A 20,593-nucleotide genomic window follows, 5' to 3' on the forward strand; every position below is an offset into this window, starting at 1 on the left:
TTCTCTGTCAGGGTCTCTGACTAAACTGAAGCATCACACACAAAGCTGGAAATTCTGGTTTGAACAGAATAGGATTTTATAGACTTCATTCCCAGCATGCACTGCTTCCAGCGCTCCTCTCATCTATAGCCTGATGAAAGAGTATCAGCAGTATACAGTGTTCAACTGCCCTCTGAAGAATGTTACGGCTATTTTAAAGGAATGTTGGAAGGACATATGATGTGCACAGCTATCTGATACATGTTAATAATGCTAACGTACTACTGTCTTACCATCTGGTCTTATTCCCTACCAGGTCTCTCCTAACCTAATAAATGTCCTGAGTCCACCCAGGCCCTTCAACATAGGACTGTGCTACAATGAGCCCAGGCGTAAACAAAAAAAATGCTCTCTCTAAACCTTGCCTAAACTACTCCAGAAAGAGGACTGTCCAAAGCTGAACACAGCCCTAAGTAACAAAGAGTCTTCTAACTTCATATTCATACACCTATATTTCTTAATTAGGTGGACTTCACTATCCAATTTAAGGATTTTTTTTCTCTTCCTTCTGAGATATACCAGAGGTCTCTCTGATCCAGTTACAGGCCCAAAGTAAATGTTTCTTACGTATCTTTACATAAAAGGACCACAAGAAATGTGCAGTGGGGGAATGAACAAACTTTGAATGTCAACCTTCAGAACGTGGAGTATTTGGTATCATAAAACTATCTTACACTTTCAGAGACAGTATGTTAAAAAGAGAAGTAAAACAAACTATAACAATATTCTGGGAAACACATAATATTCCTTAAAATTCTACATGGCCACAAGACACTGTGGCAAAGAGCCTCTTTAACCAACCTCATCCTGCCTTTTTCCTTGTTCTGCTGCACAACTCGGCTAGTGGATTTGATGTACAGGTGCCGATGCAGCTCATCTATGAGAACTAAGTGGAGGTTCATCTTCTTGCTGTGAAGCTCCAGCCTAAGGTCACTCAGTCCTTCCACCTGGAGCAGGGGACCCTCCAAAGACTCGACTGCAGACACCTGAAAAGGGAAAAAAAAAAAAAAAAAAGATTAAGACAAAGAAATAATCTAGTAATATTATAAATATGAAAGGCTATCTTTTAAAAGATACTGTCAGGACTTCCCCAGTGGTCCAGTGGTTAAGAATCCACCTGCCAATGCAGGGGACACAGGTTTGATCCCTGGTCCAGGAAGATCCCACATGCTGTGGAGCAACTAAGCCCATGCGCCACAACTACTGAACCTGGGCTCTACAGCCTGCAAGCCACAACTACTGAGGCCACGCACCACAGCTACTGAACCCCACGCACCTTAGAGCCCGTGCTCTGCAACAAGAGAAGCCACCGCAATGAGAAGCCCGTGCACCACAACGAAGAGTAGCTCCCGCTCGCCGCAACTAGAGGAAGCCCACACACAGCAGCGAAGACCCAACGCAGCCAAAAATAAATAAATAAATAAATTTTTTAAAAATAAAAATAAAAGATACTGTCAAAAGAGTTTATGAGAACTTTATCAGCATTCTTCAGACTTTCAGTATAATGTGGATAGGCCCAGTTCTGCTCTTGAAGGGTTTAACATTGGAGACAGATAATGCTGAAGAAAACAATCATGGTAAACATGAAGGCATCTAAAGCGCCTCAGCAAAGCTGTACATACTATTTATTCCCACACACATTGCCTATCCATGGACACAAGTAAAATGACCTCCTACTGAAATAATTATAATGTTTATATCCTCACAAGAAGTCCACATACTAATGATTTAGATCAACTTTTAGTCAAACTTAGCCTCTTATGACTAAGACTCAATAAAAGCACACTATATCAATTTTTTAATAATTCTCGTGGCCATCATGAATCAGAGCTTGGTTAGACTAAGTCTACAAGTATATTTACAGTCATCTCTAGCTCTTTCTCATATTCACATACACACAGAGGAAAATGCATTTTCACATGAATGTTACAAGCAGACAACAGCAGTCATCACCTCTCCTTGGACTGATTCAGTTTGATAGAAGAAACGGGATTTGAAAGGTGAACAGAAGATAAACTATGAAGAGGGAGATTCTCTTGGCATAAAGTGCAATTTGGGAGATTTTACAACAAAAAGGATTGAATGAATAAAATGGTGTAGGAATACCTACAACAAATGGGCAAGACGAGGGACTCAGGGAATTTGGAATAATTCACTTTGAAACCAAAGTGAGAACTGCAAAGGGGAAAAAAGACAGTATGTATTATATAATCCCATTTATCCATGTACATAAAATTTTATTTATGTCTTTTTATGTGTAAAGACCTTACATATTTTTCTTAAAGAAAAAAACAAAGTGAAGAGGTACTATTCCTTGGGAGAAAAAAAAGAAGAGAGAAACACAAAGAATAATAATGATAGTAGCAGTAGTAGTAGTAATAATAACAATAGTAATGGAGAAGAGTTGACGACAAGCTGAACTCAGAGAAAAGAGCCCTACCAAGCTCCCTGAAGGAATTAATGTGCAATGACTATTCCCTGCTTTGGTTATACATCTAAATATTCCTTATTTGTACAGATAAAAGCAATAACTAATAAACTACTTTAAAAATCAAGCATTTATACAAAAACAATCAATAGATAAGAGAAGTCATGAAAGATCAGTGATCAAAAATGTTGATCACAGATCTTTCCCAGTATACGCAGTCACTTAGGAGAGTGTGGACAGTGAATACAGAAAGCTTTGTAGCTGCCAAATACAAACCGGCCTGAGATGGGGAGGAAAATGCAATGGCTTAGCCACAAACACATCACTTGTTTTGTGATGTGCTATAATGAAATGTCAGCAACAAATAAGTTTCCTTAAGTTAACCAAGACAGAATCGAGGAATGAAAGAGTGACAAGCCCTGGGCCGGCTCTGCCCTCTGAAGCCTGCCAGTTCATTTTCACGCTGACTTGCAACCGCCCCTGCTATGAGAGCCCCCGTGCCTGGTGCAAGCTGCAGGCTACTCCAAATGGAAAAGCTGCCTCACGAAATGACCAAAATGTCCCCAAGGAGGAAAAACAACAACAAATTCATTTACATGTGTGCTCTAAAATGGATTTTAACTCAGGTCTCTAGCAGAGAAAAGAGGACGCATTAACCTTTAGTGACATCAAGATTCAGAAAATGAAAAATAATTTGGTAAACCACTGGCCCATCGTGTAGCCTTATCCCTCAAGGTAATTAAATCCAGCTGAGATATTTAAGCTTAAAACCCACCCACTGCACGTCCACACTCAATTTGTTTGTAGGAATTTGCATGAAAATGTTTAACCCAAACAGCTTATGTTCCAAGTACAAAACTATATGACAATGTCAACTTTCAAAGCCACTTAATTTTTCTTAAATGTAGGTAAAGCACTTAGCAACACAGTGCCTGGCACATACTGAGGGCTCCTCACATTATTTTTAACAGAACCTATTTATCATGTGGATAAAGAAACCTCGCAGGGTGTTTCCAACATGTTTTAAGGCAGCATTTTCACTTAAGTACTGTTTCCATCATGGAACTATTATTAACCACGTAGATAACAAACTTTCTGAATATGTTTTCTTGACCCAAAATACAAGTACAGTTACCATATATACAATCAAGAGTAGTCTCACAACTTCAAAGATTTAAAAACCTTACCACAAATAGGAAAACAGCTTCTATTTCTGTATGAAGATACAGTGCTTTATTTCCTGGCCTTCACAAATTAAAAGTCTATTTATAAAGCTGTAATTATGAAAGCCAAACAAGGCCACTATCTTCCCTGACTCTAACCTTGCTTAGTGGTACTCGAAACAATTTGCAGAAAATAGTTGTCAATGCACATATTTCATCTCTAGAACATCAGTTTAGAAACCTGATATTTTTTTATCTTCTGTGGTTTTCTGTAGCTTGTACCATAAAGCTTACACATAAGGAAAACTTGGTGGGGCAGCAGTCAATCCAACCATCACTGATGATTACTTCTGTTGTACTGGGGGGTCTGGTTTCTAGGCATTTCCTAACATTTAGCCTTTACTAGAGGACAAATCCTTAAATATCCATCTACAGTTAGAAATGTGTGTAATTACTGATAAAAATACCACCAAAGCATTTTTTTCTTTAATGTATGGGAAGTGGTCATTTTGTAAATTATTTCACTGTTTTCTAAATTTAATGACTGCAGAGCACTTTTTAAATAACACACTGATGAAACATCAACAGGAATTCAAGAGATGCAGCTGGATTAAAGTGGACAGCAACAGATTCATTCTTTGAGAAATAATCAAAATCAGTTTCAGAAGTGTGACATAGAACAATGAATACTGTCACAAATATTAAAATTACAGGACAAGACATGGCAGATGAAAGATCAGACAACATACAGTGGAACTGTTCAATGGAAAATGCTGTCTATACATCTACTCACAGATCAAAATACGATGAATTCATGTGTCAAATGATCTCTATGACCTTCTAGAATTCTCAGGTATGCCACACCATTTCTTTTTTTTTGAATTTTATTTTATTTTTTTATACAGCAGATTCTAACTAGTTATCTATTTTATACATATTAGTGTATACATGTCACTCCCAAACTCCCAATTCATCCCACCACCACCACCACCCCTGCCACTTCCCCCCTTGGTGTCCATACGTTTGTTCTCTATATCTGTGTCTCTATTTCTGCCCTGAAAACCGGTTCATCTGTACCATTTTTCTAGGTTCCACATATATACGTTAATATATATTTGTTTTTCTCTTTCTTACTTACTTCACCCTGTATGACAGTCTCTAAATCCAACCATGTCTCTACAAATAACCCAATTTTGTTCCGTTTTATGGCTGAGTAATATTCCATTGTGTTAGTTCTGCACTGAACACTGGCGTGCATGTGTCTTTTTGAATTATGGTTTTCTCTGCGTATATGACCAGGAGTGGGATTGCTAGGGCATATGGTAATTCTGTTTTTAATTTTTTAAGGAACCTCCGTACTGCTCCCCATAGTGGCTGTATCAATTTACATTCAGACCAACAGTGCAATAGGTTTCCCTTTTCTCCACACCCTCTCCAGCATTTGTTGTTTGTACATTTTCAGATGACGCCCATTCTAACTGGTGTGAGGTGACACCTCATGATTGTTTTCATTTGCATTTCTCTAATAATTAGTCATGTTGAGCAGCTTTTCATGTGCTTCTTGACCATCTGTATGTCTTCTTTGGAGAAACATCTATTTAGGTCTTCTATCCATTTTTTGATTGGCTCGTTTTTCTTAAATATTGAGATGCATGAGCTGTTTATATATTTTAGAGATTAATCCTTTGTCCGTTGATTCATTTGCAAATATTTTCTCCCATTTTGAGGGCTGGCTTTTCATCTTGTTTGTAGTTTCCTTTGTTTTGCAAAAGCTTTTAAGTTTCATTAGGTCCCATTTGTTTCTTTTTGGTTTTATTTCCATTACACTAGGAGGTGGACCAAACAAGATCTTGCTGTGACTTATGCCAAAGAGTGTTTGTCTTATTTTCCTCTAAGAGTTTTACAGTGTCCAGTCTTACATTTACGTCTCTGATCCACTTTGAGTTTATTTTTCTGTATGGTGTTAGGAAGTGTTCTAATTTCATTCTTTTACGTGTAGCTGTCAAGTTTTCCCACCACCACTTATTGAAGACTGTGCTTTCTCCATTGTATATCCCTGCCTCCTTTGTCATAGACTAGCTGACCATAAGTGCATCGGTTTATCTCTGAGCTTTCTACCCTGTTCCACTGATCTATATTTCTGTTTTTGTGCCAGCACCATATTGTCTTGATTACTGTAGCTTTGTAGTACAGTCTCAAGTCAGGGAGTCTGATTCCTCCAGCTCCGTTATTCTTCCCCCCTCAAGACTTCTTTGGCTATTCGGGGTCTTATGTGTCTCCACAGAAATTTTACAATTTGGTGTTCTAGTTCTGTGAAAAATGCCACTGGTAATTTGATAGGGATTGCACTGAATCTGTACATTGCTTTGAGTAGTACAGTCATTTCACAACATTGATTCGTCCAATCCAAGAACATGGTATATCTCTCCAACTGTTTGTGTCATTTTTGATTTCTTTCATCAGTGCCTTACAGTTTTCTGAATACAGGTCTTTAACTTCCTTACATAGGTTTATTCCTAGGTATTTTATTCTTTTTTTTGCAATGGTGAATGGGATTTATTCCTTAATTTCTCTTCTGATCTTTCATTGTTAGTGTATAGGAATGCAAGAGATTTCTGTGCATTAATTTTGTATGCTGAAACTTTACCAAATTCATTGATTAGCTCTAGTACTCTTCTGGTGGCATCTTTAGGATTCTCTATGTATACTATCATATCATCTGCAGTTTTACTTCTTATTTTCCAATTTGTATTCCTTTTATTTCTTTTTCTTCTCTGATTGACATTGCTAGGACTTCCAAAACTATGTTGAATAATAGTGGTGAGAGTGGACATCCTTGTCTTGTTCCTGATCTTAGAGGAAATGCTTTCAGTTTTTCACCATTGAGAGTGGTGTTTGCTGTGGGTTGGTCATATATGGCCTTTATTATGTTAAAGTAGGTTCCCTCTATGCCCACATTCTGGAGAGTTTTTATCATAAATGGGTATTGAATTTTGTCAAAAGCTTCTTCTGCATCTACGGAGATGATCATATGGTTTTTATTCTTCAATTTGTTAATATGGTGTATCACATTGATTGATTTGCATATGTTGAAGAATCCATGCATCCCTGTGATAAATCCCCCTTGATAATGGTGTATGATCATTTTAATGTGTCATTGGATTCTGTTTGCTAGTATTTTGTTGAGAATTTTTGCATCTATATTCATCAGTGATATTGGTCTGTAATTTTCTTTTTTTGTAGTACCTTTGTCTGGTTTTGGTATCAGGGTGATGGTGGCCTCATCGAATGAGTTTGGGAGTGTTCCTTCCTCTGAAATTTTTGAAGAGTTTGAGAAGTATGGGTGTTAGCTCTTCTCTAAGTGTTTGATAGAATTCACCTGTGAAGCCATCTGGTCCTGGACTTTTGTTTGTTAGAAGGTTTTTAATCACAGTTTCAATTTCATTACTTGTGCTTGGTCTGTTCATATTTTCTATTTCTTCCTGGTTCAGTCTTGGAAGGTTCTACCTTTCTAAGAATTTGTCCATTTCTTCCAGGTTGTCCGTTTTATTGGCACAGAGTTGCTTGCAGTAGTCTCTTAGGATGCTTTGTATTTCTGTGGTGTCCACTGTAACTTCTCCTTTTTCATTTCTAATTTTATTGACTTGAGTCCTAACCCTCTTTTTCTTGATGAGTCTGGCTAAAGGTTTACCAATTTTGTTTATCTTCTCAAATAACCAGCTTTTAGTTGCATTGATCTTTGCTATTGTTTTCTTTGTTTCTATTTCATTTATTTCTGCTCTGACCTTTAGGATTTCTTTCCTTGTACTAACTTTGGGTTTTGTTTGTTCTTCTTTCAATAGCTCCTTTAGGTGTAAGGTTAGGTTTTTTGAGATTTTTCTTATTTCTTGAGGTAGGCTTATATTGCTATAAACTTCCCTCTTAGAACTGCTTTAGCTGCATCCCATAGGTTTTGGATCATCGTGTGTTCATGGTCATTTGTCTCTAGATATTTTTTTATTTCCTCTTTGATTTCTTCAGTCATCTCTTGGTTATTTACTAACATATTATTTAGCCTCCATGTGTTTGTGTTTTTTACGTTTTTTCCCTGTAATTCATTTCTAATCTCGTAGCATTGTGGTGAGAAAAGATGCTTTATATGATTTCAATTTTTTTTAATTTACCAAGGCTTGATTTGTGACACAAGATATGATCTATCCTGGAAAATGTTCCATGTACACTTGAGAAGAAAGTGTAATCTGCTGTTTTTGGATGGAATGTCCTATAAATATCAATTAAATCTACTTGGTCTATTGTGTCATTTAAAGCTTGCATGTCCTTATTAATTTTCTGTCTGGATGATCTGTCCATTGGTGTAAGTGAGGTATTAAAGTCCCCCACTAATACTGTGCTACTGTCAATTTTCTCTTTTATAGCTGTTAGCAGCTGCCTTATGTATTGAGGTGCTCCTATGTTGGGTGCATATATATTTATAATTGTTATATCTTCTTGGATTGATCCCTTGATCATTATGTAGTGTCCTTCCTTGTCTCTTGTAACATTCTCTATTTTATCTGATATGAATATTGCTACTTCAGCTTTCTTTTGATTTCCATTTGCATGGAATGTTTTTCCATCACCTCACTTTCAGGCTGTACGTGTCCCTAGGTCTGCAGTGGGTCTCTTGTAGACAGCATATATACATTGGTCTTGTTTGTATCCATTCAGTGAGCCTGTGTCTTTTGGTTGGAGCATTTAATCCATTCATGTTTAAGATAATTATCAATATGTATGTTCCTATTACCATTTTCTCAATTGTTATGGGTTTGTTTTTGTACGTCTTTTTCTTCTCTTGTGTTTCCCACTTAAAGAAGTTCCTTTAGCATTTGCTGTAGAGCTGGTTTGGTGGTGCTGAATTCTCTTAGTTTTTGCTTGTCCTTAAAGCTTTTGATTTCTCCATCGAATCTTAATGAGATCTTTGCTGGGTAGAGTAATCTTGGTTGTAGGTTCTTCCCTTTCATCACTTTAAGTATATCGTGCCACTCCCTTTTGGCTCGTAGAGTTACTGCTGAGAAGTCAGCTGTTACCCTTATGGGACTTCCGTTGTATGTTATTTGTCGTTTTTCCCTGTTGCTTTCAATAATTTTTGTCTTTAACTTTTGTCAATTTGATTACTATGTGTCTTGGCAGGTTTCTCCTTGGGTTTATCCTGTATGGGACTCGCTGTGCTTCCTGGACTTGGGTGGCTATTTCCTTTCCCATGTTAGGGAAGTTTTCGACTATAATCTCTTCAAATATTTTCTCAGGTCCTTTCTCTCTCTCTCCTCCTTCTGGGACCCCTATGATGCGAATGTTTTTGCATTTAATGTTGTCCCAAAGGTCTCTTAGGCTGTCTTCATTTCTTTTCATTCTTTTTTCTTTATTCTGTCCTGTGGCAGTGAATTCCACCATTCTGTATTCCAGGTCACTTATCCGTTCTTCTGCCTCAGTTATTCTGCTACTGATTCCTTCTAGTGTATTTTTCATTTCAGTTATTGTATTGTTCATCTGTTTGTTCTTTAATTCTTCTAGGTGTTTGTTCTTTAATTCTAGATCTTTGTTAAACATTTCTTTCATCTTCTCGATCTTTACCTCCATTCTTTTTCTGAGGTCCTAGATTATCTTTATTATCATTATGTTGAATTCTTTTTCTAGAAGGTTGCCTATCTGCACTTCATTTAGTTGTTTTTCTGGGGTTTTATCCTGTTCCTTCATCTGGTACATAACCCTTTTCTCTATTTTTCTGTGAATGTGGTTTTCCTTCCACAGGCTGCAGGATTGCAGTTCTTCTTGCTTCTGCTGTCTGCCCTCTAGTGGATGAGGCTATCTAAGAGGCTTGTGCAAGCTTCCTGATGGGAGGGACTGGTAGTGGGTGGAGCTGAGTGTTGCTCTGGTGGGCAGAGCTCAGTAAAACTTTAATCTGCTTGTCTGCTGATGGGTGGGGCTGGGTTTCCTCCCTGCTGGTTGTTTGGCCTGAGGTGACCCAACACTGGAGCCTACCCAGCTCTTTGCTGGGGCTAATGACAGACTCTGGGAGGGCTCATGCCAAGGATTACTTCCCAGAACTTCTGCTTGTCCCCACAGTGAGCCACAGCCACCCCCTGCCTCTGCAGGAGACCCTCCAACACTAGCAGGTTGGTCTGGTTCAGTCTCCTACGGGGTCACTGCTCCTTCGCCTGGGTCCCGATGCACACACTACTTTGTGTGTGCCCTCCAAGAGTCGAGTCCCCACATCATTTCTAAAAGGTAGAGTACTACATAATGAGCCAACCAGATGTATCTGGAAGTTTTCTTACACATATTTTCAAAAATAAATCCACACGGAGAGTGGGGAGATAGATACTACCAACAGGGAGTTTTTTCACAGAACACCTACTATTATCTGACAGAACATTAATGTTCTGACTCAGCAGAGTTAGAAACTGCTCATACAGACAACAGAAATCTGTTTGAGTTGAAAACAAATATTTCTTTTAGGATTATGAAAATAAGCAAACATCTACAAAATGTTTTAACACATGATATTGAACAGGACAGTATGCTTCACTATTTAAAAAACCTATCCATTTAGGAAACAAATTCTGAGAAATAGTTCCTTAACTCAAAAAAATAGGTTAGAGGTACAGTTAAAATGTACATAATCAAGAATCGTCTGGTGTTTTCAAAAAAGAAATTTGCCTTGAGTTGAGAGATGAACCTACAACAAAGGAAATCTTTGTAATTAGAAACTACAGTGCCCTTAAATTTTCTTTCCCAAATGTCTATTTCTCATTTTCATTTTAGTTTAAACTAGGAATAATGATTTCATAGTTAAGTGTTTGTCTTCTACCAGTCTTACTCAAGCTGATTAGGTAAAAAGATGTAGTCTTGTGCTTTAACACGAAGCAATGGAAATGTCTTTAAGTAACACCAAAGTCAGCCATTCTCAACAGCTGCTTCATTGAAAAAACGCTGGAAGAGAAACCACTGATCTTTATTTTTTTGGTTGGGGGAGGTGAGACACACAAAGGTGAATGACAACTGTAACTGTTTCTAAATAGAACTAAGGTTCAAGCCAAAAAACAAACAAAAAAATCTTTTAAATTGAAGCAAAAAAACCCAACCTGATAACTAAACCATCTGCTAGCTAATAAAAATGCTTATTTTGGCAACAGTGTTCCCTACAAAAAGCAAATGTGTTGCCACTGTTGAGTCCAAAACAAATATTTCCTTCAGGACTCTGATAATTACATGGTTCCAAAATGTTCTATCACTTTTCAATAGGTCAGTACATCTCCTTTAAGGAAGCATTTTTCTAGTAAGACAACATAACCATCCTGAAAATGTTGCCTTGGCCCAACTTACAGATATAATAGAACGATATGAAATTAGGCTATTCTAGAGAATCGATACCATCCCTTCCCATAAGTATATAAAAAGACACAAGTCTGAACAGTCTCAACTAAATAAGAACACCAAAAATCTCTGGCTATGAACAACAAAAGAAACATGCCTTGGAACCTGAGATTTACTAAGCACCCAGGTCACCAGCTTGCTGTCATGGGCCCCTGAACTGTGGGAAGGCAAACTCTGGGGTCTTCAGGCCCTAATCCTCAAGACAGTACTCTACCTAGAATTCTCCACATTCAGGCTCAGGGGGTCCCAGATGGGCCCAAGAAGTCTCGCTCTGAATCAAGTATGATTCATACCCATCTCAACACAAGCAGGGAAGATGTTTCTCACAAGAATCCCAAATCGTTCACTTACCAAACATTCCCATTTAGCTACACTGTATTTCCCAAAGCAGAGATTTTATTCTTTATCAGACAGAAACTGATAAAAAGAAACCAAATGCAAGTTTAAAAAAAAAACGTGATTTCATGTATTAGTTTGAAATACAAAACTACTGTTTTCATGAGTCAAAAACGATCAGATATCGGCTGTTTCAATCTAACAATTTAAGGAGCCAGTCTGAAAGCTTTGCTGCATCTAGGAAGTCACTGTACTTCGCAGAATGTTGTGGCCCGTATAGAGTCCTAGGTATTTAACTGCATAGAGAAACTAGCAACAATTTTACTTGCAGAATATAGTATCATATTATATGGGATATAAAACACAAGCATGTGACCCCAAAGGATTTTGTGCACAAAACTCCTACCTGTTAGATATAAACTTGATAATAGCACTTAAAAACTTTCTCAAGGATATCATCCGCTCACTTGTGTTTATAGCATGACAGGAGCCACCACAAGTGGCCTAAGTAGAGGACGGCTTAGACTGCTCTGCATAAGTGGTTGGTGGAGGGAGGAAAAGAGTATGGGACTTAACAAGGGAGAATAAAGGACTCGGGCTTACTGTGGAGGTTTCAGGGAGCCCTAGGGGTCTAGAGGAAAAACAGAACCCCTGATCCCAGCTTCACTGGAGAAGATAGAGGGTTTTGGCTCCCTAGGGTTCAGCCTGGCCTCTGACTGAAGGTCTCAGGGCTATTGACAGTTTGGTACTTAAGACAGACTTCCCAAGAAAGCTGCATAGGGCAAGGCCAAGTGCCTGGAGCAAGAACACTTTTTTTTTTCCCCTAACTCTTCAGCTTGTAGCCCATCAACAGCAGGCCATCAAAAAAGCCCATTCTTAGAATAAGTCAGTTCGCTAACCTAATATTGACCAGCTGCATTCAGGTGCCCCTTCTCCCTCAGGAAGCCCAATACCTATTATGCGGACGCAGCAGGCTCTCACCACTAGGAACAGGATGCTAGCCACCTCCGTTCTCCCTTCATTACTGCCAGGGTTATTGCATGTTTTTATTTAATAAACCTTCATCAGCTCAAATGGAGGGTTGTTAGTAGTTGAGGTAACAGCCAAATGATAATGCTCCAGAGAGATATCAGTGCTTGTTGGTGCATTAACAAAGAGAGGACAAGGGCTGAGGTCAAGCACGTGTCAATGTAAATGAGGCAATATTAGGTACTAAAGGCTTAATGCAATAGACTGCCTGGGAGATAATGGAATTTACAGGATAAAGCAAATGAGATGAAGTTATTGATAAGTGAAGGGAGGGAGGGGTGCCTGTAAAATAAAGTGCTGTCAAAGAAAAGGCCTTTTACTTGTGAATTTCTCCTGTAAAGGATCTTCAAATCTTAGAAAACAACAGTCAAAAGGGATCAAATGTGCCTTCTAACTTCATCAAAGATCTCGTCCTATGACTGCCATGAACCACTGACTTGTTCTAAAAGCATACCAGTCTACTAAACTATTCTTAAGCTTTTTTGAGGGTTCTCCCTTATTTTTGGTTTTCTTAAACATCAGGGCATTCTACCACATCTAATTCCCACATTTTATTAAAGCACGTCTTTTTTTTTTTTCTCTTGTAAAGTATGGGCAACCAGGTCTTCTAAAATAGCCATCCCATTACCACAAGCCTCACAGAATGACAGTATCCGAGAAATGAAAGGTAAGAATTTTCTATTTTCAGGGGTCTTTAAAAGTTGTTAAGACTGAGGCCCCAAGACAATTTTACATATTAAAAAAAAAAAAGTGAGGCCCAAAAATGTTTTTCTTAACCTTTTTCTTTCAAATTAGAAAAGGAATAGATGTGTAATCAAGAAAGCTTGAAAAACAAATCAAAAGGAAAAAACGATCCATATTTTTACTGATCAGATAAAATACATTTTAAACTGACTCCTTCCAATCATTTTCCACACAGAGTTTATAGAAAAATACTGTTTCTTTTTTTTTTTTTTTTTTTTTCTGTAGTACACGGGCCTCTCACTGTTGTGGCCTCTCTCGTTGCGGAGCACAGGCTCCGGACGCGCAGGCTCAGCGGCCATGGCTCACGGGCCCAGCCGCTCCGCGGCATGTGGGATCTTCCCGGACCGGGGCACGAACCCGTGTCCCCTGCATCGGCAGGCGGACTCTCAACCACTGCGCCACCAGGGAAGCCCTGTTTCTTTTCAATACACTTTTTTCATTTGTAAATATTTGGGGACCATCTGCCCATCACTAAACATGATTTTTAGTATTTTCTTGCTAGTCCATAGTATGAATATTCCATAAATGACTTAAACCAACTCACTATACTTAGGTAACTGCTAATTTTTTTACTTCCATAAATCTTACTGTGATAATTATCCTTGTATACATATTTTTGAACACTTCACAATTAAAATTCTTAATTCTTTCCTTAACATAATATTCAAGAAGTAGAATTCCAAGTCCGAAGTTATTTAGGGCTTCTGGTGCATAATGCCAACTTAAGAGCATTATTTTGTTCGAAATGGACTTAACAGCTCTGTTCACAATCACTTTCCTGATGAAATTAAACTATACCTAATAACCTTATAAGAACTGTAATTGCTTATGGGAAAGCTCATGAAAAAATCCTTCTTTGGTCCTAATTTTATGATGCCTTCAATTCTCAGTTCCCATTGTCACCAAAAGCTCTTGGCCTCTCTGTACACTGCTGCCAAATCAAATCTGAGAGACAGAGTTTGGGGTGAAGTAAAAAAGAATAGTTTTATGACTCTGGCAGGCAAAGGGGACCGCAGTGGGCTCCTGCCTTCAATGTGTCCCAACCCAGGAGGATTTGCTGAGGGTTTTATAGCAGTGGTTGGGGTGGGGTGGGGGGCTCTCTGAGAAGATTAGCGGGGGAGCAGGGCTTTGCTCTCCCTTAGGCTCCTCTCAGGTGGCCTGTCTCCTCATCTTGATGAGCTTCTCTGGCCCCTTTAATCTTGCCTCAGGTGGTTTCTTGCCTGCTCCTGCCTTGGTTAGCGACTGTTCAAATCTGCCCTTTGGAACTCAGGGCAGGTCATGGAGGCTGGAGTCTTGCCTACAAGAAAAGGGGGACAAAAGGGCCTCCATGCCCGGGAGCCCCACAGGGCCTCACTTGGTTTCACCATCAGTGCTCCGTAAAAAGAGCACTGGAACTTAGGTCTCTAAGATACAAGAGAAGAGACCACTGGGAAAGACAGTCTCATTTAACAAGCGTCCCAAAGTCACTTACCTTGGTCATCTTATTTGTTGTTTGCGGACAAGAAAAAGTTACAGAACACTCTCCTCTCATGAGGTGGCAAAGGAGGTCTCTGAGAATCCCTTCAAATCACTTAAATCAAGACACACATTCTGGGCTTCCCTGGTGGGGCAGTGGTTGAGAATCCGCCTGCCGATGCAGGGGACGCAGGTTCGTGCCCCGGTCCGGGAAGACCCCACATGCCGCAGAGCGGCTGGGCCCGTGAGCCATGGCCGCTGAGCCTGCGCGTCCGGAGCCTGCGCCCCGCAATGGGAGAGGCCACAACAGTGAGAGGCCCGCGTACCACAAAAAAAAAAAAAAAAAAAAAAAAAAAAAAAAGACACACATTCTGCAAGAGCCCCAAATCCATTAGAAATGCTCAGCACTTCTACAGCTCTTTACTAACATGAACCATTAAGATCCCACAAAAGAATGTGAGAGAAATATGGCTTTTTTTTTCATTTTAAGAGCTAGGCAACCACAAGTAATTAGTATTGGGATGAATCTCAAAGAAAATAGACTTCCTTAGCAAGCTCCCCCTATCTTGTCAAAACCAAGCAAAAACTACTGATCAGCATTCTCAGACCACCACCAGGTTGAGAGAGGGCTCCCAGCAACCACGGGCCTTGCCATCTGCTGCCATTTACACATACATTAGGGTCCCCACCTGGCCACAGACTGACCAGTCAAAATCCTGTTCGAGCAAATCCATACGTGAGGCTGACACCAGACATAAGGACGATGTCAGCAAAGGACCTGTGTGTTATTCTTGACTGAGATCATCCCTCCTACAGACTTGAAGTGTGTAAATGTAAGCACGTGCGCATATGATTAACCTGATCACAACATGGAAGCATTGGTGATGGTAGAACTAGGAGAGAAATGCTGCTCAGCATCAGAAGCCCCAGACTACCACTTTCTTTTCCCCTGGCCCCGTGTGACAGGGGTGACTATCAGGAGACCTACACCACTGTAGATGTGGATACTGCCTTCTGTTTCACAAAGCACTTTACCCGTGCAGAGTTTCATTTTTATTCTCACAACCATTCTATAATGTACACAGAGTAAGTATCTGTATATCCACTCTACAGAAGAGGATACTGGAAAACAGAGAGAAAGTGATGCATCTGTCTAACCTCACACAACTAGTTGGGTGGAGGACTAGAATTAAGAACGTCTGGCTTTTCAACCCGTTTTGTTTTTACTATACCATGCTGTACCTAGACACCACTTGTCAATAAATAAATTTATTGCCCCAATCTCAATCCATTCAATCCCAGCAGTAAGTCAGATAAGAACACACAGTACAGATACAGAAATCAGAGCACCAAGATGACAGCTCTAAAGAGTTCCAAGTCAGCTCAAACCTGGAGAGCATCTAATTTAGCCATTCAACAAAACTCATACTGATCAAATAATCAGGCTATAAAATCAGACCAAGAGCCAAATACTCATCAGCTCTATCCAAAAACCACACTAGAGGACAGCAACAATGTAACTTTGGTCAACCTACAACACTTCTACAATAAAGGTCAATATTGCCATGTGATGTCTGCCTTACACAAATATTTGGTTCCAAATATAAGTGTTAAATGAAGTCAAGGACAATTAGTTTTGGTCTATTGCATAGCATAGGCTATACCCTACACATCACTGGTTCCAAATCTGTCTGAACATTGGAATCCCTTGGAGAATGCCAACAATTACTGAAGCTAGCATCCCACCCCCAGAGATTTCAATGTCATCAGTCTAGGGTGCAACCGGGGCTTTAGGATTCTTGAAGGATTCCCTAATGTGCAGAGTTTGGGAACCACAGCCCTACAGCCAAGTGAGCCAGCTGAAAACTGCTGACCCTTATGAGGTTTAGTGAAATGAAACCGAATTTCTACTTGCTTTAAAATAAAACAGGCAAATGAAGAGCAGATAGAAGGAGCAAACTAAAACTAAAAGAGAAGGAAAGCTATTACAATAAGCCAGTGCCTATCAAACAGTGTGGCTTTTAAAAACCCCAGCCTTCAAAAACAAACATAAATTAAAAGGGCAGGGGCTTCCCTGGTGGCGCAGTGGTTGAGAGTCCGCCTGCCGCTGCGGGGGGCGCGGGTTCGTGCCCCGGTCCGGGAGGATCCCACGTGCCGCTGAGCGGCTGGGCCCGTGAGCCATGGCCGCTGAGCCTGCGCGTCCGGAGCCTGTGCTCCGCAATGGGAGGGGCCACAACAGTGAGAGGCCCGCAAAAAAAAAAAAAAAAGGGCAATGAGCAGCACGAAAAGTAGTTACTACAAAGCCCTGTACTTTTACTCTCTTGGAGAAACATAATGCTGCCACACTAAAGCTACTTAACTTAATTTGGGATCCAAAAACCGAGGTTACTCATTTACTAACTTTATCTTCAGCTTTTCCTTCATCTTTTTGCCAAGAAAATCAGATGTAGGTGTTTGAGGGAATTCAGGGTTCCCAAATGCAGCTGAAATCAGCTACGGCTGACCAGACAATTAAAATAGCACACCAGACTACCCCACTCCCGGCCCCCATATTCCTGGAACTCCTGTTGCACTGATCATGATATGAGATGCTGTTTATTTCTTCATCATCCTTTCCTCCTAGCACGTAAGCTCCTTCAAGTTTAAGGCCACCTTCTCAGATCCACATATCAACAACACAAGTAATCAACAATGGCATCGTCACATTCATCTGTCCGTCTATCAAAATACACGCCAAATTCTTTGCTGACAAATTATTAGTATAGAACACTGGCATCAGTCTCTCAGATCAGTATTCCACACTAGGAACAGATGGGCTTGAACGGTGACTGTTTCATTATAGATCACTGATACATTTTGTTTTTTATCATGTAGGGAAATCTATACGGAATATTGAAACATTTTGCAGTCACTGAACCACTTTCGGGTTGGGTCCAATAAGTTCGCTAGAGTTTTGGCTCCTGATATTTCACCTCAATACCATTCCCAGAGTCAGGATAGGAAAAATCAGTCCTGTGGGCTCTCAGAATCTTTCAAGCCAGATGAAAGGGGTATGCACTTTGGCCCCTTTTTCCTTGTACATGAATCAGTGGATGCATGGTCACCCCTTGCCTGCCCATAATCTGAGAAAACAGGAATTCGTTTTTTTTGCTGATGACACAGTTTTACTGGCACCAACAGGACCAACCTCACTGGTCCACTGGTCCTGCCATCTAAGCAGTGACAGAAAGAATAACTGAACATCAACTACTCTGATATTAAAATCAACAGTTGTGATAAGCACTCTCTTATAGTGAACTGGCTTGTATCTGATTACAATGCCCAAGAGGTTAACACATCTAGTCACCTAAGACTAGATTTTGCAACAAACTGGTCTTGGGTAGTTTACCAACAAATTACCTTGCTCATAATTGGACAGTCAGTGGGTACCCACCGAACATATACTTGATGTAGGCTGAAGAGGTGACTGATGACACAGAAACTGAAATTTGTTCAGGAAAAATCCCGAAAATATGGTCTAGAACTCTGGGGTCTTGATCATCCATCGGTGCCTGTGTTAGAGCAGACTAGACTTGTTTTCTGAGAAAAATCCTATCTCTGCCTGCAGGAATTCCTTGACCATATAAAATGTTGGAGTGGTCTTTCATTCAGGGCAAGAAGAAAAGGAACCAAAAATGCCTAACTTAGCCAGCCCTACTTCAACTCTTATCAGCTCAAAACAAATCCACCTCAGATGGGTTTTTGAGGGTATAACATGATAGCAATCACTACATCCTTTCTTACAGTACCAGTAAACATAATCAATCAGTTATAAATAACATTTCTAAGGTCTTACTATGTATACTGTGCATACTTTACATACATAGCTTAATATTTCATTTAATCCCTTCAACAACTCTGGGGGCATACAATTATTCTCAACTCCAACTTTCAGCAAAGTCAAATTAAATAAGTAGCCTCAAGTCATCCAGCTAGGAAAGGTCAAAGCTGGGATTCAAGCACAGGTCCACCTGACCCCCACTAAGACCCACACTGACATTCACAGCCTTGAATGTTGTCCAACAATTGCAAAGGCTCTTTGTAAACTAAAAATATGACACATATACCTATTTTTATTACAGAATCTTAAAAAACTATGCAATTATATAGCTATTTTACTCTCTTCACCCCGGATGTGGCCACATCTTCATAGGGTAAGTGAAATAATTCCACCATACCATTCTTTCAGCAAAGCACTCTGGGATCCTCTGGGAAGAAGACAGCCAACATATATATGTTGTTATTATAATTATCATAATAATCCTTATCTGACTATACAGCTATGGATTCTTTTTAAAAAGGCATATAAATTTTTAAAAAGACAAAATGATCAAGAGACATTCAAAATCTCTACAATCTCAGGAAGCCTTAGAAATGAAAAATTTATTTTAGTCACCAGCCTTGTGACTGTCAGCTAAAGTGCTTCAAAACTACTCACACTGGCTTGGTTTACACTGATTGAATGCAATTATGAATTGACTTCTATGGGCTGATAAATCAGAACTTGTGTAAGTGGTTTTCAAAGCTCATCTATGCAATTTCAGTTCGATGCAGACTTCCACACAAAATTCTCCTTAAAAAAAATAGTTCATAAAAATATTAACTATCATGAAATACCTTCCTGGTTAGCTCATGCCACTGGGAAGAAGCTGCTGTTCTTACATTAATAATTCTTCCCAGAATTAATCAGTCACTGTACATTAGAACCAGCAGCTGGAGTGTTTTGAGTGATAATGAAACCTGTAACAAGGCATTTTCAGCCGTCTTTTCAAGACAATAAGGGAATTAAAATTTCAATTTAAATGCAGAGGTTTGAAACACGCTTCACTGGCAAAATTACTTCAATTAATGTGAGTGGAATACAAAGGACAAACTGCAGAAATGTGATGCAGCAACCAGAAATTATGTCATTAATGCGCTTGCATCAACCCAGCACAATGACTGCAGAGGTCTAATTTAAACCATACATATCACAAAGCTACAGGCTACAGTATTAATCAAGTCTCTGATTTCAATGTGACGGATACAGGCTTCTTGTTGGATCACTTTTAGCTTTTCATAGGCTAACAGCAGCTGTTTACCTTGAAGGAGGAAACAAAAGGCCATGCCTATTTGCAGACATCCCCTGTCATGACAATTTATTTTATGCAATACTCAGGTTATCAAAAGACATAAATATCCCATCTAGAAACCAAGTCTGTAACTATCAGCCCAGGCTGATGGTGAAATAGGAACTGCGGGAGCTGACAAGAGCCATGGGTCACCACTGATTTATTTACTCTGAATTTATTAACCTGAGTAGGGATTAAATTACTGGGCATCTGCACCTGCCTTAAAAATGGAAAGACAAAATCTCTTGATAAAAAGATCTAAGCAAATCAGAAGGGTTTGAAAGACTAGATTGTTCTGTCTTCACTTTCCTCTGATGTCTTTTTTTTTTTTCTTTTTTTTTTCGGTACGCGGGCCTCTCGCTGTTATGGCCTCTCCCGTTGCGGAGCACAGGCTCCGGACGCGCAGGCTCAGCGGCCATGGCTCACGGGCCCAGACGCTCCGCGGCACGTGGGACCTACCCGGTCCAGGGCACGAACCCGCGTCCTCTGCATCGGCAGGCGGACTCTCAACCACTGCGCCACCAAAGAAGCCCTCCTCTGATGTCTTTTAAAGGAAAGTACTTTTTCTTTAATTTATTTTTATTTATTTATTTTTGGCTGCCTTGGGTCTTCGTTGCTGCACACGGGCTTTCTCTACTTGCGGGCGACCAGGGGCTACCCTTCGTTGAGCTGCGTGGGCTTCTCATGCAGTGGCTTCCCCTGTTGCGGAGCACAGGCTCCAGGCACGTGGGCTTCAACAGTTGTGACTCACAGACTACAGAGCGCAGGCTCAGTAGTTGTGGCGCACGGGCTTAGTTGCTCCGCAGCATATAGTATCTTCCTGGACAAGGGATCGA

The 20,593-nt window shown here is 39.9% G+C and overlaps 1 protein-coding gene across 1 annotated transcript in view; it reads right to left on the reverse strand.

Moving 5' to 3' along the window:
• The window catches only part of EXOC4 (exocyst complex component 4), an 826,096-nt gene that overhangs the window by 768,738 nt on the left and 36,765 nt on the right, over window positions 1-20,593 (reverse strand). The window contains exon 4 of the mRNA XM_059074406.2: window positions 841-1,025. Within this exon, the coding sequence (XP_058930389.1) occupies window positions 841-1,025 (185 nt within the window). The remainder of the gene's footprint in view (window positions 1-840; window positions 1,026-20,593) is intronic.

The sequence above is a fragment of the Kogia breviceps genome, chromosome 9, assembly GCF_026419965.1.
Source record: "Kogia breviceps isolate mKogBre1 chromosome 9, mKogBre1 haplotype 1, whole genome shotgun sequence".
Taxonomy (NCBI): domain Eukaryota; kingdom Metazoa; phylum Chordata; class Mammalia; order Artiodactyla; family Physeteridae; genus Kogia; species Kogia breviceps.